Source organism: Hyperolius riggenbachi, chromosome 11 (genome assembly GCF_040937935.1).
Source record: "Hyperolius riggenbachi isolate aHypRig1 chromosome 11, aHypRig1.pri, whole genome shotgun sequence".
Classification (NCBI taxonomy): Eukaryota; Metazoa; Chordata; class Amphibia; order Anura; family Hyperoliidae; genus Hyperolius; species Hyperolius riggenbachi.
In genome coordinates this window covers 90,825,210-90,848,223 of record NC_090656.1, presented here as the reverse complement: position 1 = coordinate 90,848,223, position 23,014 = coordinate 90,825,210, and the positions used below count along the sequence as shown (strand labels likewise).

Sequence of the window (23,014 nt, the reverse complement as noted above, 5' to 3'; positions counted from 1 at the left end):
ATCAATTAAAGAGGAACTTTACTGAAAAATAGTAGTGAGGTGGGATAAATCAGTACATTGCAAAGTGAGAAGTTATAAAATAGAAGAGAGCTCAAAAAATGATTAATATTCGCCATGTCATTCATTTATGTTGTTTGATCCACAATCAGCCTGTACGTCATCATCATCTTTACTACTGGTAGACAAGAAAAAAAACTAGATAGCACCAACTGCCATTATCTATAACCACACCCTCTAATGATGAGATAGGCTAAAAGGTGTTTTTTTTATATAGATATACATATGCACAGAGGGAGATACTGCATGCTTTGCAGTTGGAAACAACGATTATTTCCCACAATGCAAAAAGGTTTACAGAAAGAAAACTGTCAAGACCATGGTCATGACATCACACTGTGATGTCTATTCAAGAAAAGGTAATGATTTCTCAGTGGAAAGAAGATATCCGCTACTAATTGGGATGACGTTCAATCCTGGGTTAAAGTTCCTCTTTAAAACTTAACTACCGGTAAGTGCAGGGGCGTAGCAATAGGGGTTGCAGAGGTTGCGACCGCATCGGGGCCCTTGGGCCAGAGGGGCCCCAAAGCGCCCTCTCTCAACTACAGTATTTGCTTCCTATTGGTCCTGCGCTCATAATAATCACTTCTATAGATACTTTAAAGAGGAACTGTAACGACAAAACGGCCCCTGGGGGGTACTCACCTCGGGTGGGGGAAGCCTCAGGATCCTAATGAGGCTTCCCACGCCGTCCTCTGTCCCACGGGGGTCTCGCCGCAGCCCTCCGAACAGCCGGCGACTGTGCCGACTGTCAGTTCAATATTTACCTTTGCTGGCTCCAGCGGGGGCGCTGTGGCGACTTTCGGAGGGCTCGCTGTAGCCCTCCGTGCAGCGGTGACGCAATATTTACCTTCCTGGCTCCTGCGCAGGCGCTCTGATGCCTCTCGGCGCCGAAGTAGGCGGAAATACCCGATCGCCGTCGGGTCTGCTCTACTGCGCAGGCGCAAGTTTCCGGCGCCTGCGCAGTAGAGCGGACCCGACGGAGATCGGGTATTTCCGTCTATTTCCGTGCCGAAAGTCGCCACAGCGCCCCCGCTGGAGCCAGCAAAGGTAAATATTGAACTGACAGTCGGCACAGTCGCCGGCTGTTCGGAGGGCTGCGGCGAGACCCCCGTGGGACAGAGGACGGCGTGGGAAGCCTCATTAGGATCCGGAGGCTTCCCCCACCCGAGGTGAGTACCCCCCAGGGGAGGTTTTTGTTGTTACAGAGTCTCTTTAAATAGTGGTAGTCATTAACAAGCTGTTCCCCATCCCCTTCTTGCACTTTTGACACTGTAGTTGCCATTGGCAGGTTTTGGTGCGCCGTATCAATCGTTATGTATAGAGTGCTTGGGGTAGGGGGGGCCCATTGTAAAACTTGCATCGAGGCCCACACCTCCTTAGCTACGCCACTGGGTAAGTGTTTATGTTCCCAGGACCCCCAGAGACTATTTATTTAAAAGCTATGGGGTTATATGAAGGACTCAGAGACAGGAAGGGTTTTTTTCACAAACAGCAAAAAAGAAAACATTCTTGTAGAGCAGAAAAAAAGTTACAAGAACGTGTTGGAAATTTCCCAGTGGGGATACAGACAGCAGTAAAATCCAAATAAAGCCCTATGGTATTGAAAAGACCATTATGCTGGAATTGGACATAAAAAGTCCACCCAGAATTGAATATACTTGGTAGTATGTTAAAACAGTACAGTACAGTAGTACAGTACAGTAGGACAGTAGTATGTTAAAGCAGAACTCAGGACTTACATTAAAACCTAAATAGCTAATCCTCCCACATTGTTGCATGAGTAAAAAGTAGCAGCAGCAGGTATTCTCTTTAATAAGAACACAAGCTGTGTTTGATCCTAGTACAACTGCTGTTACCTTTCTCAAAGTTCTAGACTAGAAGGGAACATTAAATTAGCTTTCTTTTATGTCACTGCTATCCAGGTCCAGTCCTTTAAGGGCCAAGGTCCTCACACACTTTAGGACCGCTCAAATTAATTGATGGGTCTGGTTCAGGAAAGATGTGGTTCGAGTAGAGCACATTTCTCAGTCCGTTCTAAACACTGGCATGGACATGGCCCTTGAGGACTGGCATTGGACAGCCCTGTTTTATGTCATTCCCAGCCTGACATGCCCCATCAGTCAGGACAGGTCACCCTACCTGGAGGAGTTCCCACCTGTCAATTATGCAACCTGTTTCCAGTCTCTTGTGTTTGTAACATCTTCCTCATAAATGTATAGAGATAGTTGCAAATGTATTCCCTTAATTAATGGAATCCTCTACCTACAAGTCCAGGACTTCCAGTTATTGGGCATCCCCATGAAGGTCCTCACAAGATCCCTCCATTAAGATCTTGAAGGGGTTTGTAAAGCATTGTGTTTTTTTGCTCCACTAAAAAAGAACTGTCAAGAAGAGCACATTAGAAGTTAAGTTATAGCTGTACAAGGTATTGGCTGTATAACTTTACATATATACCAGGAGATCTGCTAAAAACTACAGGCTCCCCAAAATTGTGTAGGCCTCTAAAGGTAAGATTCATCTCCTGGAATAACCATTTGCATTGTAAAGGGGGTAAATATGGAATAAGACAAAAGTTATGGACTTATATATAAATATAACAATATCAGTGACTTAAAACAGACTCAAGGCAATTTTGTGTAAAATGGATACCTTCTACATCATGTTGACGCCACAAGGAGGTTCTCCACATTCTTGTTCCCATACTGCGGCTCAAGAAAACTTCAGGGAAGTCTCAGAGCTTGCTGGTGAATGGTACTAATCAACTGTTACCTAAAGCAGCTCGACAGCAACAGTAGGATATAGTCAGGGTTTTTTTAGGCACTGTCAAACCAGGCAGATGTCAAGGGTGGCACCTGCAGGAGGGAGTGCCACAGTGTTATTTTCCCCATACTTTAATGCAGTGGTTTGATTCTTTTCCTCAGTGCTTTGATTCTTTTGCTAGGAAAGTAGGGACTGCAATGTAACATATTGAATAAGACATACACTTTTGGTTCATGCCACATACAGCACAACATTCTCACAGGTTAAATAAGTAATAAACAGCACAGAGATAATGAGGCCAAACACAACAATTCAGTAGAAAATCTGTTCCACTGATAAATGCAATTGTCTCGGCCACCTATCTTGTCCTCCTTTACAGCGACTGAACAGAGTCCTATCTCTCCTTTAACATGCGAGGAGTCCATCAGACAGTTGGAAGCTTTATTTATAACATAGGAGATGAATAAGTCCACAGGAAACTCTGGCATAGCCACCTAAAAAGGCAGTTGTTGCTTGGTCATGTTCCTCTGATGCATGTTGTGATGACGGACTAGTTCGTCTGATCTGGCAAATTTCTTCTGACAGCTGGGCCATCTGCAACTAAACGGCTTTTCACCTGTTCACATGGAAATGTCCAGTTATCATGAAAGAACGCTTACTGTCAACATGTTTATTCATAACAGATACACTGGCTCATGACTATGTCATCCTAATAGGAACAAGCCTCTGGAGATTAACTCATTTAAATTTATTCTTAGGGGTGTTATGCATTTGTGGAGTGTTTCGCAAGGACTAGCTTTTCTTAAAAAAATTGAGCTTTTGGAGCTTTTTCTGCGCTTTATATGTATATACATATATGTGTTTGTGTGTTGTTTGTGTATATGTTTGTTCATTACAAAAAAAAAGTCAACTAAATGATTGAGAAGGAGTAAGGTCATGTGGCTGTCTTGTGCCACCACTAGGGAGAGGTGCACTGGCCTTTAGGAGGGCTGTGTGTCCAAGCTGCCCTTCATCATCCCTCTAATTGGGATGGATGCATGAAGGGGTGTGGGCCAGCCAACTTGATTCTAGTAGCTGGTTTCTAGGAATTCATGTGAGTTGAGCTGGGATTTTTACATTTTTGCTGAGTTTGTAATGCTCTGCAGAAGAGTTACATTTTCATCTACAGACGTCACCTGTTGTTTAAAACTTGGGCTCCTTAATAGCACTGATATAGGGGAATAGAGGACTATGTATTATAGTGTATTTTAACTCTACACCCTGGGAAACTTCATCTGAAGTCCCTGGGACGTAGATCCTCATCTTCTGCTGCGGGCAGCTGCCGCTTGCTCCTGTGCGGGTATTCGCCACTGCCCATTAGGGGGGAGGTGAATGAATGGGAACTTAGTTTAAGTCGCCGGGATTAATGAGACGCTGCATTCATTTGTAACTAAGGAAGCAACATGTCCATGCATTACTTCCTGTTCACTTACTTATAGTACGCTAATAGGAAATAATGCGCAAGGACATCATGTGGCCAAATATTAAACTTAAACCACAATACATTTATTTTAATAAAAAAGACCCACACTTACATATAAAATTAACTCCTTCCCTCCCACACTCTCCCATAGTACCCAAATAATTTTTTTGCATTAAAAAAAGACAATTAAAAAATACGTAAATAGAACTTTTTAAATATGTATGTCAAGAGGGTGTATTACTCTTATTTTTTTAATTGATGGGCTTGTAATTGGGGAAGGATGCAAAACTGAAAAATGCACCTTTATTTCCAAATAAAATATTGGCGCCATACATTATACTAGGGAAATATTTTAAATGTTGCAATAACCAGGACAAATGGGCAAATAAAATGCGTGGATTTTATTTTAAATCGAATCACCGCACATACCCACCGCAATTGCCGTCAGTGCCGCACATCGGGAACTGTGGCCACCCACTCTGCCGTCTCTATGACTGCAGAGTTCCTGTGAGCCGGTCAGGTGCCGCTTTCAATGTAAGCCAATGGGAGTTGCTTACATTGAAAGACAGGGCCAGGAGCCAATGAAATCGGCTCCTGACCCACTCACAGGGCTCTGTCGTCATAGAGACAGGCAGAGCAAGTGAGCTGCTACAGGACACTGCGGGTATTCAGCGGCGAGATCGGCGGGAGCAACAAAAATGGTGGATGCGAGCAGCGGCGGCTGAATGAAATCTACGCCTGCCAGCCAGGTAACCACCAAAACAGGGCGTAGATTTCAATCACTGTGGTCCTTAAAGAGACTCTGAAGCGAACAAAAATTGCTTTTACCCGTTAGTTTGCTTCAGTAGACTCACTAGATGTAAAACGCTGTAAAACACTGCATCCCCGCCACAAAACGAGCGCTTTAGACCCCCCAAATCCCGGGGCAAACATCCACTACCAACTTGGTCATAGATTCTGCTGCCCTGAGAGGCAGAGCTTTCTGCTTTAGCTCTGCTTCTGCTTCTCCTGCCGTCAATCGCCGCGCGGATCTCCGCCTCTCCCCGCCCTTCTCTGTGAAGGAAGAGTGAGAGGGGCGGGGAGAGGTGGCAATCCGCCGAGATTGACATCAGAAGAGGCAGAGCTGCCGCTGAAAGCTCTGCCCCTTCCAGGAAGCGCCGGCCGGATTGCCCCTCAGGGATTTGGGGATCTAAAGCGCTCGTTTTGCGGCGTGAATGCGGCACTTAACATCTAGTGAGAGTACTGAAGCAAATTACAAGGTAACAATAGCAAATTTGATTCGCTTCATTCTCTTTAAGTAGGTAATCAGCTCTGCTGCGACACTATTTACCTCACATGTGCATGTTTGTAGTTTTCTGAAAAACATGTACTGTTGGTGGGCCTTGAGGACAGGGTTGGGGAGCTCTGCTTTAGACCATATATGAAACTTAGGATTCATACCACTTTAAAATAGGCCAAAATCAAAGAAACATTAACAGGCATGAATGGATCATTAGTAAGAGATGGACAATGATGGGGTTCCTTGTCCCACTGTTATATGAAGGTGCTGCAGATGGGAATAACCCCAGTGATTGGAGGATACAGAGAGTGGGAACAGTATCCCATGTCTGAGGAACAAAAGTTTTCTGAGAGTCTGGAGGACTTGATAACATTTTATACTAGAGGACTAGAAATCAGAAGTAAAACTCCAAGTTAGCAGACTGCAAAAGATTCTCCCACTAATTATATAGATAAACAACATACTTTCTTCAGGATTGATTCACAAAATGTATCTCATGAATTATCTCACTTAAGGTGCATAGAGAGTAGTAAGATTCCACACACTTTTAACCAGGACCAATAATTTTATTGTCCCATGCTGCTCACATACTGTTGTGAGGACAAGTAAGCTGTTGGCCCTGACACCAGTGGTTGGCGTGGACACTGCCGGGTGTGGAGTCTAAATGGCTACAGGTCCTCACTAGAGCACCCCGCAAGGGATGATGGGATGCTACCCCTAGTGGGCAATGGACAGATTTGTAGTCACCAGGTTGCGGTCCCCAGAATTGCACCACTGGAGGCAAAGAGAACAATTGAGTCCACTGTGGAAGACTGGTTGTGTAATTGTAAAACAGAAGATTGGTTGAGGGCAAGCGGCAGGCAACATTATCAGCAACAGGCAATAGATCGAGGCAGGCAACAGGAAATCGTAATCAGCAACAGGCAACCGGTCGAGGCAGAAGGCATGCAAACGGAGGTAAGGAACAAGTGAGGTCGGTAACGGGAACACATATCAGACCGAAGTCAAAACGAGCCAGGGTCAAAAACAAGAGATCAACAGAAAAAAGCCTTATATACCAGATTCTAATCTGGTTCCAAATTTTCATGTTACCGCGAATATGCATGCAGAGCCTCTCAGTGCCCGGAGCCTCCCAGCATGCCTAAAGGCAAGAGTGCCCCTGCTCCCACGGGACGCCGAGGATGGGAGCCACTACATACATACTGCATACTGGGAAAACTGGTGTCTCAACAAGCATGCCTAATCAATGATTCAACCAATTTCGGTCCGAAATCTGTCAAATGCATCGATCAGACATGCTAGAAAGATCTCTGTCAAAAATGCATGATTGGGTGCATGGTGGTAATGGTATTCAGTATCACAACAACCGATGGTCGATGCTTCTGCCACTTGCCTTGCTGGCCCTCAATTATAAATGTCACCACCCTGGTTCCCCTGGTGTTTCATGCTGAAATGTATCAGGAATTAGACTGTGGTGTATGGGCAAGCATCAGATCTCTCCGAGAGGTCTGCCTTTTGGTTGATCTGCCCATACATCACTAGTCTTATTTTTCATCTCAATGACAAGGAGGGATAATTCATGAGATAAAACAGATAAGAAGAGATAAATTGTGAGTTAAGACGATAAGGAGAGATTCATGAAACAGAAAAGGAAAGGTAAGGTTTGTGAATCAGACACTTCAATTTTCATTAACATGGCAGAGTCTAGCATTAGTACAGTACTATAAAAAATAAATGTGAATAAAGGTTTACGCACTTGTTTTACCTGTATGAGTCCTGGTGTGCGTCTTCAGGTGGTCTGACCGCGAGAACTTTCTCTGGCAGGTTTTACACTGGAAGGGTTTCACCCCTGTAGACAACATAAGGTAAATGTAAAGTCAACGTAAGAAAGCTAAACAAATAAATCAGAACAAACAGGTCTATAAATTATGTGTAGTAAAGAAGAGTGACACAGTGAATAAGCATTGAGAACATTAAGAATAGGAGGTGCAAAAAGGCATAAGCAGTCAATTAACCAGCCGAAATTTGTCAGTCTTTAGAGACCAACCCTACCCCATCAGTGCACATTAATATCAGATGGTGTAGTCCTAATTGATAGACTATAAAAAGCAGTGGTGTAGCTAAGGAGCTATAGGCTGCGGTGCAAGTTTTACATGCCCCCCCAAGCACTCTATACATAACAATTGATACGGCGCACCAAAATCTGCCATGGACAACACAGTGTCAGTGCAAAAAGGGGATGGGGAACAGCTTGTTAATGATTATTATCATTCAAAGCATTAATAGAAGTGATCATTACAAGCACAGGACCAATAAAGAGATAATACTGCAGTTGAGGGAGGGCCCTACGGGACCCTTTGCCCCAAGGGCTCTGGTGCGGTCGAGACCTCTGCAACTGCTTTTGCTATACCACTTATTTAAAGGTATCACACAAGAAGAATCTCATGATGGGTAAAAGAAAAGAGTTCTCTCAAGACCATCACAGACTTTATAAATCCTTTTTCCTTTGCATTTTCAAAATTGATTATCTCAAAAACTGAAAGGTCTTTTTTTATAAAAAAAAAAAATGACTTATTTCCACTCTTACCTTTAAAATATATAGAAAATTTGGTGACAGCAGCATGTATGGGGGCTTTGCTATTCATTGCTAAATTTAGCACAAAATAACGTGAAAATTACGCAAAATTGCAAAATTGCGGTTCCTAATTACGTTTACATACAAAATTAATGATGATTTTTCTCCCAAAATTGATTATGCATTGTTATTGCAAATAACAACAATGCAAAATTGTGATTATGCGAAATTTGTGCTTATCACTGCTGCATATCACCCCTAAAACACTATGCCAACAGTTAAGCTTGGAGGTAGGAAAATCATAGTATAGGGCTGTTTTTTAGAATATGTTACTACCCGACGTTATATAGTTGAAGGAAGAGTCAATGGAGAGATGTACCAGGATGTTCTTTATAAGAATCTGCTGCCATATACCAGAATGCTGAAGATGAAACCAGTTGGATATTTTAGCAAGACAAAGAGTGCAGTGGACACTGGAATGAATCTGTGGAGCTGTGCAGCCTATGAATATATATACACTCTATGGATATGGATATTCTAACACTCTGGCAAATGTTAACCACGACTTATGGAATAGCAGAGAAGAGAAAGCAGCTACAAACCTGTGTGCCGTCTTTGATGTCTTTTAAGTTGATCTGAGCGAGAAAACCGCCTTTCGCAATCTTTAAAATCACATTGATATGGTTTCTCTCCTTTGTAGAAAAGATACATAAAATTAGTTTGTAGAATGTTTTATTTATGAATTTCTGTAGATTTAAAAAATAGAAACATGAATTTTGGCAAAAGAATGTTTTTTTTTTTCGTTTTTTTTTTTTGGTGCGTCACCTGCATTTCCACCTATTAAACTAGTTTTGCAAGATAAAGAAAGTGCTGCTTAACTCCGCAGTAAAGAAGTCTGCATCATTACATGTAAAAGCAAGAAGTTTTGAATCAGGATGATACCATTTATTGGCTAACTTAGAAGAAAAGCGGTAAGCTTTCGGCTATGAAGCCTTCGTCAGGCTGATTCCTGTATGCTGGCAAAACTTACACTGCACGTTGAAAAGGAGATACATCATTCTGCAATAAATTTCATTGGATGCCTAATTACAACATCAAGAGGGTCCCACATGGGTGCTAGCTTATTTATGACAAAAAAGATAAGACCACTAGTCTGCTTGAACATCACATTCCACAAACTCAATGTAACTCATTTAAACCTAACTTGGTCAGGCTACATACAATGTTTGTTATAGGCTAAAGAAAATTGTAGAATTTACAACCCTTCTTACAAGCACAAGAATTAAAAAGGAATTATGGAACAAGGTATAAAAAAAATAAAATTCAAGGATAGCAGGATTTAAAACCCATCATATCTGCACAAGAAATTGTAATCCTTATTCATCTACAGTTTTGAACCAATTTATAAACTTTGTCTCTCGTATTAGTCTTTCGTTGTGTGATTTGAATTACTTAGCATTCCTGTGGGACCCTCTTGATGTTGCAATCAAGCATCCAATGACATTTATTGCAGAACAATGTATCTCCTTTTCAATGTCCAGTGTATATAAAGTGTATATAAGCTGTGTTCTAAGTTTTGTCCGTATACAGGAATCTGAGGAAGGCTTTATGGCCGAAAGCTTACTCCTTTTTTTTCTAACTTAGCCAATAAATGGTATCATCTTGATTCAAAACTTCTTGCTTACTAAGCTTTCTACTTGTAATGAAGAGTGTTGTACCGTGTTAGCCATCAGGGCTAACACAGTACAACACTTTTCATTACAAGTAGAAAGCCTCCTGACTTGGTTATTGAGCCAGGCTCTGTTGTATTGTATGGAGTGGTCTTGGATTTTTATTGCACGGAAGCAAACAAGGCTTATCATAAACATACAAAGCTTCCCAGTTTCACCAGCAGGTGGAGCTCTAAACAAACATCACAACTTAATTTCTATTTCTAATATTTAAATGGGAACTCCACTGTAGTACAAAAGTCTTTTATACTTCATCCTCTACACCAGGGATGTCAAACTCAATCAAATAAGGGGCCAAAATCTGAATCACAGTTGCGGGCCAGATTGTTTACTAAGAATTAACGGGAGAAGTCTCTAGCGGGCACCCTAAAAACATCAGGTGCAGTACCTGGATGCGGCCACTGCACTGGTGTGTTCCTCTGGATGGGAAGGCTGTGTACTGTCATCTGTGGTTAAATATTGGAGGAAATGGAGAGTAGTAACCGGTGCTATATACTTTATTCCACAAAAGTGCTTACAGCAAATCAACGTTACATTTATACAGTATTGTAGGATGCCCAGGCAGGTGGATGAGAGAGCTGGGAGCAGAAAAAGATTAAGATGACTTGGGGCCCAAGGCAAGGCACTAGCCTTTTCTTCCTCCTAGAGTCTTTTTGTTAAGTTTAGGTGGGAGAGTGTTCAGATAATGTGAAAGCTGGGCCCCTCGGTGCCCACTGGGCCTCAAGCAGTTGCCAGTTGCCTAGGTAACCTTGTGGATCATTCCGCTCTGCATGAGGGCTCCAAACAGCTAACAGCTGTCTTTTAAAAAGAATGCCTGCTCGCAGCTTCGAATATATGAATGAGAAGAGCAAAGACACCTTGGTTTTAAATGCGATTTTGCACTGTGGACTTTTACAACCAATCACAATGGGAGATTGGGAGGGTGTATTCACACATGTGCACAGGCACCTCTGTCAGAGGTGCCTGGCTCTTCTACTGACCACATAGGCTATTGCTCCATTGTTATTGCCTGATGAAGTGATGAAGTGGGATCAAACCTGCGAAACGCGTTGCATTGTCCCCCGGAGTGTGTAAATACACTTGTATTTGACAAACACATTGGCAATTTTTGTGTCTGCTTGGAGGAAGTAAGTCCCCCTTTGCCGCCTCATGGTTTAAACTTTTTAGATGCTTTTATCCTTGGCGCCTCTGTATCCATACTACACTATATCAACCTGGTGGAGGGGTGTTACTCCCTTTTTTCCTCATTTATGGAGAGCGACTTCAAAATCCTGAATGGGGTCAGGTCTAATCTCCCCACCTGCCTATACAGTAGTTGCTTTTGAGGTAACCCTTCTTTGTGAGTATAGCTTATTGCTCTATCATACTTTATTTCAACTACCAGTACATACTACACCAGTGATCTGTAAACTTGGTTCTCCAGCTGTAAACTACAAATCCCACAATGCATTGCAGTCTGACAGCCACAGTCATGATTCATAAAGGCAAATGCATTGTGGAACATGTAGTTCCTTAACAGCTGGTGAGCCAAGTTTGCAGCTCACTGTACTACACTATATTTGGCTCTTGGTGTCTCTGCTCTGCGTTCTGTGTACTTTGTATGTGACGCACAACATTTTGTTCTTAATGCAGACTTATTTTTCTTTGCTTTTAAGTTCAGCGCTTATGTTTATTATACCTTCTTGTTATATGCTTTTGCAGTTTATATTACACAGGTTGATTTGCTAGTCATGTACAGGGAGGTCAGATATGTTAGAGTGTGTATGGAGTGTATGATACTCCTTCCATTGCACAGCAGAGTGTGTGAATGTAGCTATTATTCTAGCTGATATTCTGAGATTAAAACACAGCACTGCTCTACCGCTTTTATTTACCTGTGTGCTTCCTACTATGCATCTGCAGATGGGACAGTTTGAAGTAGCGCTTGTTGCATCCTGGGTAGGCACACATGAAAGGTCGCTTTTCATTGGTTTCTGTTGATCTGATTATTGCCGGTGTTACGCCAGGAACTCGTCTGACATCCTAGAAAGAAAAAGAAAACTGCATACATGATGCGTTTCTGTCGTACTTCAAGAAGGTGCAAACTCTTTTTTTACAGTTCTAGTGAGAAATGCCTGGGGGGCTAAGAGGAACCCGCCTCAGTACTCCCTTCTCAATAACAGAGTGCACAACAGAGCACAGATACCTACTCCAGTGCCAGGTCTTCCTTTCTTCTTCACTGCAGCTGGTCAGTGTGCAGAAGTGTCCCTACATAGGCTTCTAATGTATGCCACATGACATGTGAGATGCTGCAGTACAGCGATAGGCTGCAGTGAAGAAGAGGAAGGGAGCCCCCTTCCCCTTAGATCATGGAGGCTGTGGGGGCTATAGTTATGAAGCAAGCATCAACATCTAGACCAGCCTTTCTCAACCTTTTTACCTTGGAGGAACCATGCAAATAACTTTTGGATCTCAAGGAACCCCTGCAAACAATTGTTTGGTCTCGAGGAACCCCTACATACTGCCTCCTGACCCCTCAATTTAGTGCTTCTTGTTACAGTACCACCTATTATAATGTGCTCTAGTATACTTCCCCCACGATGGGGTAAAATGCCAAGGAACCCCTGCAGAGTCCTCAAGGAACCCTGGGGTTCCAGGGAACCCTGGTTGAGAAAGCCTGGTCTAGACTTTGATGCCTGAATCATATCATATTCATATGGCTTCATGGTAGGGTCGGCAGGGCCGGATTTGTACTTTTTACCGTCCAAGGCCCACTATCACCAGCTGCCCCCGGACCAACAGCATCCTAAACAGTGGTGCTCATCCGGATTCCGGACATCCGAACTACCCAGATAATCCGAACTTTTTCCACTATCCAAACTTTGAATAGCAATTCGGATATTTTTTAAAATCCGAATAGCACTATCCGACAAACTCTGATTTCCCATCTGAAATCCGAAATCTAGGCGGATAGCTAGTTCAGATATCCGAGCAGAAGCCAAAATCACCTTCAATTGCAAAAATCCATTTCTAAGGCAGTCAGGCCTAGAGAGAGAGCGAGAGAGAGAGAGATCTCCGAAAGGGATTTTGACCATTTGAATAGACTTTTGGAAGCATTTTAAGCCATTTTCAGGTCACTTCTGGTTTTCTATCCGGATAGCCAAATCCGAACCGAAATTGGGTTCCGATATCCGAGTTTACTCGGATAACAAAAAGTTCGGATTTGGATATCCGATTCGGATCCGGATATCTGGGGATCCGGATCTGGATCAATTCGGATTTTAAAAGGGGGTATCCGAGCACCCCTGATCCTAAACTCCCCCCAAAACGGCAGGGATTCGATTGTAGGCTTCTCTGGGGACAGTTAGTGAAGTGATGGCAGGGATTACATTACAAGTTACTCTGAGGACAGTTAGTGAAATGATGGCAGGGATTACATTATAAGCTCCTCTGAGGACAATTAGTGATATAATGACAGGGACTAGACTGTAAGCTCCTGGGTGAGCGGCACATTCGCTGTGTGAGAGGCAGCTCGAAGATTACATCAAGTGCCAGTTAGCTACCCCTTCATCCCGAGTGCCAGATACGGCTGTTGGTAGCTGCCCACCGCTATGTGAAAACTCTGTGCAGCAGGACAAATGTTCGGCAGGCTAACTGCTACTGCCACTCTACTGCCCACAGCTCGCCCCTTGCTTTACTGGTGCCCTAGGTCATGGCATTTGTGGCCTTGCCTGAAATCCAGCCATGAGGGTCGGCCCTGAGTGGGACACAGACAGCAATAGGAAAGCAAGGTTTTACACTACACTCCATCAAACTAACTAGAGTTTCCACTGCAGTTATTTACTGTAGTCTTTCTCAGGTAAAGTCAATTGATTTGCTGGCTGTTTTGTTGTCTGTCTTGGTTTTGAATCGTGGCAACAGGCTAAGACTATATGCACAGTGTCAAAGAAATTATTGAGGCAGCACAGTTCAGTTCTCTGGACTTGGGGAGATTACATACTGTTCTGTCACAATTCATGAAGATAAGTTTATATCAGAGAAACTGAGGAACAAAGAGGCCAATTGTTGCAGAGCACAGTCACTGCTGTCATCAATCTGTCCTCTACAGAACAAAATGATCTGAAGTATTGTATCGCGGCCCAGTGAACAAACAAACAGCTGATCCCGCAAAACCCAGAATGTCACCACCAGTGTTACATTGTAGCAGATGACCTCCATGTCACATACAAAGCATAGTAGTATGAAGTGCTTGGTGACAGGTTCATTCTATGTAAATGAATCATAATAATAATTAAACAGTAAACTAATTCTATCCATTGCTCTGCATAGTTTAACATTATGTAACATTACTATATAAATACTAAATAATAATAATAATAATAATGTGCCGTAACTCTTGGATGCTTAAAGAGAACCTGAACTCTTGCACAGGACAAAAGAAAAACAGAGAGAAATGCACCCTGTATGTATTTAGAGAGTTCAACCTGTTTAATCCTCCCTCATTTGTATCTAATCACAAGTTGTAATTTGATCCCTCCCCCGTGTCACATGACTGCCAAGGCAAAGATGACAGATAAACTCATTTGAAAGCACAGGATGTTAACAATATGTCTGCTTCCATGAATCAGGTAGTAGAAACAGTGCAGATTTATTTCAGGATTTGTATAGGCCGTAACAAAGAAGTGTTTTATTGTTTAAAGGTTATTATGCTGTTGAGTATCGTTTAGAGCAGAGAGGATGTTCTGAGTTCAGGTCCGCTTTAAAAAAAACTTAAAGTAATTCAAAAAAGTTACTTAACTCACCTGGGGCTTCTACCAGCCCCCTGCAACCACTCTGTGTCCGTGCCGGGACAATCCCATCCTCCAGTGCCCCATAGTACGAGATTTTCTTGTACTGCACATGTGCAGGATGCTCCTGGCGAAAGGAGCGCGATCAAAGTAGTGAGCGGCCAAGGCCATGCAGTGCCCATCGACTGGCTGAGTCGCCAAAAATAAAAGTGGGTTGCTGCGGGGGACCGGAGGATTGGTTTGTCCCAGCACGGGTACAGGGTGACTGCAGAAACCCCAGGTACGTTAAACTGGCTTTTTTGAATTACTTTAGGTCTCCATTAAAGTATTAATGTACTTATACTTAAGTAGGTGTACTTAAAATGTTTTAAATTACCATTAATACAACATATTTGCATTGCATTACTCATTTTAGCACACTTTAATATACGGGCATGTCACCCCCAGTACATACAATATAAGCTTTTACTCTGAGCCTGTACGATAAATGAATACATTATGGGAGAGCCACAGCATGAGAGCAATTCCTGCTTACAGTCTGTTTTGGAGAATGCTAACCGCTTAGTATTTAGATTTTTTTTTCCATAAATTCCTGGAAGCACCTTTGATATTTGAAAGAGCAACTGTAATCAATAATAAGCTGAGAGCATCTGTTATCTGTAATAAGCTGAGAGCATCACATAGGGCAACTCTTCCATCATCATTCAGTTCAATACTCGAGAAAAAAAAACTATAAATGAACACAATAAACAGCTAACAGGTAAGGTTTCCTAGTTAAAGTAGCTCTGGATAAAGATACAATTTACTGTTATAGATTATTATTTATTACACACTGATCTTTGTGCTAGGCTTACTTGTAGTCCTCTGTACATTCCATGTTTGTGTATCCGGAAATGCCCCTCACAACTGTACAACATTGGTGTGGTGTGACTGTCATTATCGTAGGCGGCCCCATGACTGTAAATAAAAATGTACAATATGGCTCTTTTTCACACACGAAAAAAATCCACAATACATACAGAATATACACTATCACACGCCAATACCTTTCTTTAAATGTATAGGTGGGTGATTATTCTTCACATTAAAGTGACACTAAAGCGAAAAAAAAAACCTCATGATATAATGAATTGTTTGTGTATGGATAATTAATAGAACATTAGAAGCAAAGAAAATAGTGTAATATTTTTATTTTCAGGTATATAGCTTTTTTTTATAACATTGCATCATTCTCTAATAATGGCAGTCTCCACAATACACTGAGCATTTAAATGATTTCACAGAGCAGGCTAATTGACCCTTTTAACCATAAACAAAGAAGAAACAATGAGAGACAGTTGAGATTAGTGCTTCAAAAGACAGTGCTGTCCACGACTTTATAAAGTCGCAGAGCTCACAGAAGCTCTTTTGCATATATACAGTAACTGAAGTTTCTTAACTCTTCCTGTACTGGAAACAATATGAGACTCATATCTGTGCTAATAATGTTTTATTTCTTAGCAGTACTACACATACAAATCATTATATCATAAATGTATTTTCACTTCAGATTCCCTTTAAAGCAAGTCTAACAGTAGGCTGACAATTGATATTAATCAACATACTTACTTTGAGAATTTGCTGTTTGTATTTAGTTGGACTTTAATAACAAATACTAAAAGTAAGCAAGATGAAGTGCCTTCAATAGCTCACTTTTGTGTGACCAACCACTAGAAATCCGAACAAAGGCCTAACTCTGACATCTCCCTGTCTAATGAGAGCAAAGATTCTCCTATCATCTAAACATACTGTGTCTGGGACTGGGAGGGGTAAATTGAGACAAGAACAATTAAAGAGGAACTGTAGTGAAAGTGAAATGCAGTGACATTTTTACAATATTAATTTCTAAATTATCTAGTCAGTGTTTTCCCATTTTTAAAATCGTTCGTCAACCTGAATTACATTTTGAAATTTATCATGGGTGGTGACATCTTTAGTCCTGTCAGGTGCAGCTCTGCGGAATGTATGTTTCTGAAAATTCCAAAGCCATTGAAAATAATGCATAAAATAAATAAAATATCCAGGTGTATAAAAAATTTGATGTCAAATAAAAATGCTTTGATTTAGACCCTCCAATTAAAATATGCCTCAGTGAAAATACAACATAATTCCTTGTTAAAGGGAACCTGTACTGAGTAAAATTATTTAAAATAAACACATGAGGTAACTTTAAATGAACATTAAATAGTTACCTTGCCGTCAGTTCCTCTCAGAAGCTCACCATTTTCTTCTGACAATGATCCCTTCCAGTTCTGACAACATTTTGTCAGAACTGAAATATATCAGTTGCTGTCAGTTATATATCAGTTGCTGTCAGTTATAGCTGAGTGGACAACTGATGTGCCCGGTAATGTCCATGTTTCCCTAAGGCTCAAGTGGACGATGTTACAGTATAACAGTGTGCTGACCAGAAAGCGGTTATGGGGTAATGGCCATTTTCAAAATGGAGGATGGAGAATTCCCTTGATCACAGCTAACAAATGGGACGCAGGAGAGGAGAAAGAGATTGAGGAGTAGACTACACGGGAGGTAAGTATGACGTGTGTATGCTTATTTTGACTTTTAATTTTCAGTTCAGGTTTTCTTTAAGTAATAGCATCCCTAATTTTTTTTTGCTCAGAGAATAAAAATAATTTTTGGCCCAGACTTGCTGTAAGTTACTGTGTTGTACAAAGTAAAAAACAAAAAAATGGTGCAGCCCATGTATTTTGAGAATACTTTGGGCTTAGGTTTATAGCTATTGATATTAGACATAGTGAGATGAGCATTATAACTCTCAGCCAAACAAAGAGAGGTAAAAGCCCTACTGCAAACAGCCAAATTAATCCATGCCATGCACTGATGAGGATCAAACAATCCGAAACAGTCTGTATGCATGTTGGATTATTATGGCTCTGTACAAATTAACAAGGTGACACATCATTGCATTCCAGTGGTTCTGGAGGTGTGTTTAGCTTCTAAGGGTACAATGGTTAATTTGCACATATTCAGCAGTGTTGCACTGGGAGACATCTCAAGCTCACTCCAACCTGAATTATTGCAAATTCTTTCTGTTTTAAGAAAGCAAACTTTTGTTTTTCAGCCAAAGACAGATAAATATTTTGGCTTCCCATCTTGAAGATGAGGCTATGTCTGGCCTGATTTTCCACAGATTCGGCAACTTAAGCCCCAAAGAGGAGAGAAGGACCCTTTCATCTTTCCATGAACAGCCATAGATCATCGGCATAGATTTCCTTCTCCTACTTTTATAGCATGCTCAGGTCGGATATTTTTATGCTGCTAACAGCCCGTGAACTTTGAGAAATCAACATGCTATTTGTTACAATGCAGATTCCGTGTACAATTTCTATTGTTTCTTGTAATTTACTCACTCCCTAAGAAAGCCTCCCATCCTCATCCTTTACATCTAGAGTTCAGCTCTTGGTCAAGGTCGATCTGTTTCCGTTTCACAACTTTCATAAAAACGGTAAAAAATAGATATATACCAAATATAGCCGACTAATGAGGATGTGACAATTCTATAATGATTGTTAATGGAACTTCTGGGCAAACCATCGAAAGGGATACTGCTTTTGGTTCAAGGAAATACTGGGGCCAGGGGAGAGGTAATCCGTCTTCAGCCCCCACAAGGAGGTCTTCTGTGGGCTTGCTCATGCATACTTATGTAGGTAGGCTTTATACACTCACGGAGCATTTTATTAGGAATTACTGTACAGCTGCTTATTCCTGCGCTTATCAAGTAAGCCATTCATGCAGCAGTAGTGTGATGCATAAAATCAAGCTGATACAGGTCAGGAGCTTCAGTACTGTTCACATCAGCCATCAGAATGGGGAAAAATGTGATCAACCTCATTGTTTTTAACTATGGCATGATTATTGGTGCCAGATGAGTATTTCAACAAATACTGACTTCCAGGGATTCTCACATACAAAATAATACTCAGAATGTTGTTAGCTGCAATTCTGGGGACCGAAACACCTGGTTGATGAGAAAGGTCAGGGGAGAATGGCCAGACTGGTCTGAGCTCACAGAAAGGCTAAAGAAACTCAGACAAGCAGAAAGGAACTCAGAATGGACAACAAATATAATTAAACTGGATGAGAATTAGGTGAGGTGTCAACATTATGAACCCAACCTGCCTTGTCCAGGCTGGTGGTTATTTGGATTGAGATAGAGGGTAAATTCCTATTATCAAAGTGCAAGTGACAAATCTGAAGAAATGTGCGGGATGCCACAATGACTTGATAGAGCAGAATTTCAAAACAATGTCTCTAGCACTTTGTGGAATCCATACTGTTAAGACCTGAGCCTAATAAAGTGTTCAGTGTGTGTATCTTATACATTATAAAAAAGTCATAATTGTACTCTAAGACTACAGTAATCACTTGTAGACACACACACACACACACACACACAGCCACTGAGCCACACATGATTGAACACACACAGCCACACATGCAGACACACATACACTTGAATATCACCTTTTCAGTGAATTCATCTGGGTCCATGTCATACATTCCAGGTGAGAGGTCATCTGGTAGAGATTATCGCTACAATAAAAAATAGTTGTTAGTAACATTTATATTTTCAATTTCTAATTTTGTTTTTTATTGCTATGACTTGTATCACTGCTACATAAGTCATTTTGCAATTTAATTATGTTAAAATTAACTTTCCAATTTTTAGCCAGAGATAAGTGTCTATAATTACCTATTTTGTTCTGGTCTTTAAGTCAATACTGTCATGGCTGACATACATAACCAACATACACAACCAACAGAGTGTGCCTTAACTTAACACTTGGCAAGAGTCTAGAGTTTCACTTTAGATGGAGACAAAGAATGTAGACACTGTTCTTCATTCATAAGACAAAACTTTAAAAACTAGAGCTCCTCCCAATGCCACAAAGTCATAAATGCCAAACCTGCATAAGCTTCAAAGCTTTTCTACAAGTGTCTATTTCCCCAGACGCATATCAAGTACATGTTTGTAGCAGTCCTGTATTTACAGTTCAGGTCACTTAGGGTTGATCTCTTCAGAGAAGAGCTGTATCAGAAAATGTATCATTTAAAATAATTTAAAATTTATTTTTAAAAATTATATCTGGCATAACTTCACGGTCTCTGAATCCACAGTTGGTCTAGGTAAATTCCACTTGAGGTCCTGACTTCAAACAGTCCAAATGGCAAGCATATATGACCTTGTAACGCCAAGTACTTTAAAATAACAATTTCTCAGGAACGCAGAATGGCACTAGTAGTCATATAGTGCCTGTAGTCATGTTTTGTGTCTGTACAAGTGGTAGAATCAGAATAATTATCAGTATTCAATGTGTATGTCTCAATATCACCTGGAGAAATAGTATGGAAAATGTAATTATGAATTGGAAATGAAATGGAAACTGGGCTGGGCTGCTGAGGGGCACTCAAAATTTACCAATTTCTTCCACTGCTCATAGAACCAGCCCTATCATTTTGAGATTATGAAAACTGTGTAAAGCCCTTATGTAATTTTTTCTGTACATGTCATTGATGCTGTTAAGGAGCTGCTGCCAAGTTATTCATGAAAAAAGGGTGCCAGGAAAAAAGGGCCCGGCTGGATAACGAATTGGTGCCGGTGGATAGCGAAATCTCAACTACGATAAACTTTGTTAACGAAATTGGTTAACGATAAATACCGTTTTAAAACATTTGGGAGATAACGAAAAGATGTTAACGTTAAAAAACGTTAGGTAATTCAACAATACAGCTTAACCCAATCCTATTCTCACACAGAACCCTTCCCTGGTGGTGCCTAAAACTAACCCATCCCCTGTTGGTGCCTAACCCGACCCCCCCAGTAGTGCCTAACCCTAACCACTCCCCCTGCAGAGACCCCCATACACACATTGAAATGATAATATCTTTGATAACGTAAAATCTGTACATACAAACAAAATAATATGACAAAACCTTGCAAAGGTTGCAAACGATAACATATTTCAAAAACTTTACTGTTGCTAACGATATTTATCGGGCCCCCTTTTTTGTGTTTTGGGCACTGTATTAACGATAAATGCATTAGAGTCTATGGCGGCAACCTTTTCGTTCTCTAGTTGCCCGGGCCCTTTTTTCCTGCTTCCAACAAAAGCCTTAAAGAGGAATTCTTACTCCAACAGTCTAGTTGTTGTACCAGCTAAAGCAGGAGCCCTAGGAACTCAATCACAGTGACCAACAGAGACTTACAGATTCATTTCTTCATTTACTTTCATTTTACTGTAGGTTATTTTGTTCATTTATTAATGTTTGTTTTGTTTTTGTTTTTTCACTTTTTTCTACTCTTTAATGAACCATTCTTCCTTTTCTTTAATAAATGATGTATAATCAAATAAGCCATCTATCTCCATGATTTAAGTATTTACAGTACTGAGCCTGCCTCTGGACGCTGCCATATGTGTGTGTTAGCAATTCTGTGTCATCCTGTAGCAGCATCTGGGAATGCCTCAGCAAAAATTGCCAGTTTAGATAACATTATGAATGATACTCCTCTTAGGTTGGATATACTGTACTTATATTATTATTGTTTCCTTTGCAGAAAGTTTTAAAAGGATGTACTGATCAATAATGCTGAAAACAATTGCATTATTTTTATCCCCAGTATTATATTGTCCCAATACAATGGCCTCAATTCACTAAGCTTATCTCCTGTCTTTAATAACGTTTCTAGAGTGATCACCATGGTGACGAGGCATGTAGTACTCAGGAAACATTTTAGCTCAGGCAAACCTAAAGTTAACTCTTCTGTCTTTAAGTTAACGCTTCAATCCTTAAAATAACTCCAGAGTTAAAGACAGGCTGTTAATTAACTGCGTGTGAAAATAACCACAGAGGAGGTAAATTAACTACAGAGGAGGTAAATTAACTACAGAGGAGGTAATTTAATGAATGAAGAGATAAGATAACTCTCTCACTGTGTGGAGGTAAGTTTTCTCTTGCCTTATTATCTCCAGCATGATCTTAGTGAATTGAGGCCAATGTGTGCATTACATTACATTACAGTGTACATACATTGAACAAATCACATGGCTCATTAACCTACAGTGGGGATCACAATTTAATGTGCCTTTATCTGGAATTTTTTGCCTTCCTCTTGATCAGCTAGACTGAGTGGGGGTATATTATTGTTTTACTTTTTTAGTAATATTAGTGGAACGCCATTGAGAAATGTATTTTTCCAACCAAGCTACATAAGTGTTAGAACCTGAATTGAAAATAAACATATGAGAATTAATTCTAGGTGTAGTACATTTTCTGCAGTAATCTTAGAAGCCGTATCTCACTGTTTCTTAGCTGTTTTAGCTTATATTTACTTTTTTGAAAGCCAAACTGAATTTGAAAAGCTGTTGGACAAGTTCTTTTGCATAGATAACAACTCAAGTTTTTTAACTCTTGCTGTACTGGAAAACATAAAAGACTTCACTTTTTTTTCCTAGGGCTATTATTATATGCACCTATGTTTATCTCATCAAGTTACCTGTCACTTCAGGTACACCTTTAGAAGAATCACCCTGGGACCAGGTAGTGATTTCCCAACTTGGGCTGAAGGACTCCCACACCACATAACCATTAGTTACAATTTTTTAATGCTACTTTTCTTACGGCATAAACAGTCTACAGAGCTCATTCTTCCACTATATATATTTCCAGGAATTCCCACAATAACTTTTTTCAGAGCTGTAACCTTAAACTAGACCTTAATCTTAAACCCTTCCCTTCTCTGTACAGCCTACTGAGCATTCTGATTCCCGGGTTTTTTTCGCCCAATTTTTTTTTTTAGCATGTAGCTAGCCTATCGCTAGCTACATGATTCCCCCCTCCCTGCTTCCTCCCTCCCACACTTCCGATCGCCGCCGGCGATCATGCTCATCAGGAAACCCCGTTCTGAACGTGATTTCCTTTAGGGCTTCCCCCATCGCCATGGTGATGAACAGAGAGACGTCATCGATGTCATTGACGTCGTGACGTCACAGGGAGTCCCGATCCACCCCATAGCGCAGCCTGGCGGTGATTGACCAGGCTGCACAAGGGGTCTGCAGGGGGGCCCTCTTTCGGAGCGAGTAGCGGTGGATCGGCGGCGATTTAAACAAGCACACAGCTAGCAAAGTGCTAGCTACATGTTTGAAAAAAAAATTGTGCAAATCGGCCCACCAGGGCCGGAGCGGTGCACAGCGGGGTTACAGGACGAGCTCAGCTCGTCCAAAACGCTAGGGAGGTTAACATTCCTAAAACACATACCCCCCTGAAGTAGCAATGTTATTTTCCAACCCTACTGAACTGCATGGCACTGCCTCAGCACCCTGA

The 23,014-nt window shown here is 41.1% G+C and overlaps 1 protein-coding gene across 3 annotated transcripts in view; it reads right to left on the bottom strand.

The window, feature by feature from the left end:
* Window positions 1-3,036: 3,036 nt before the first annotated feature.
* The window catches only part of WT1 (WT1 transcription factor), a 91,592-nt gene continuing 71,614 nt past the window's right edge, over window positions 3,037-23,014 (bottom strand). Inside the window, exons 4-9 of one of the 3 annotated variants that reach the window (XM_068261052.1) lie at window positions 19,157-19,225; window positions 15,487-15,589; window positions 11,741-11,888; window positions 8,739-8,828; window positions 7,327-7,410; window positions 3,037-3,436 (exon numbers count right to left, since the gene is read on the bottom strand). In XM_068261052.1, the coding sequence (XP_068117153.1) occupies window positions 3,315-3,436; window positions 7,327-7,410; window positions 8,739-8,828; window positions 11,741-11,888; window positions 15,487-15,589; window positions 19,157-19,225 (616 nt within the window). In that variant the 3' untranslated portion in view covers window positions 3,037-3,314. Of the gene's footprint in view, window positions 3,437-7,317; window positions 7,411-8,738; window positions 8,829-11,740; window positions 11,889-15,486; window positions 15,590-19,156; window positions 19,226-23,014 lie in introns of all 3 variants that reach the window. The other 2 variants (XM_068261051.1, XM_068261053.1) reach the window with 2 other exon arrangements.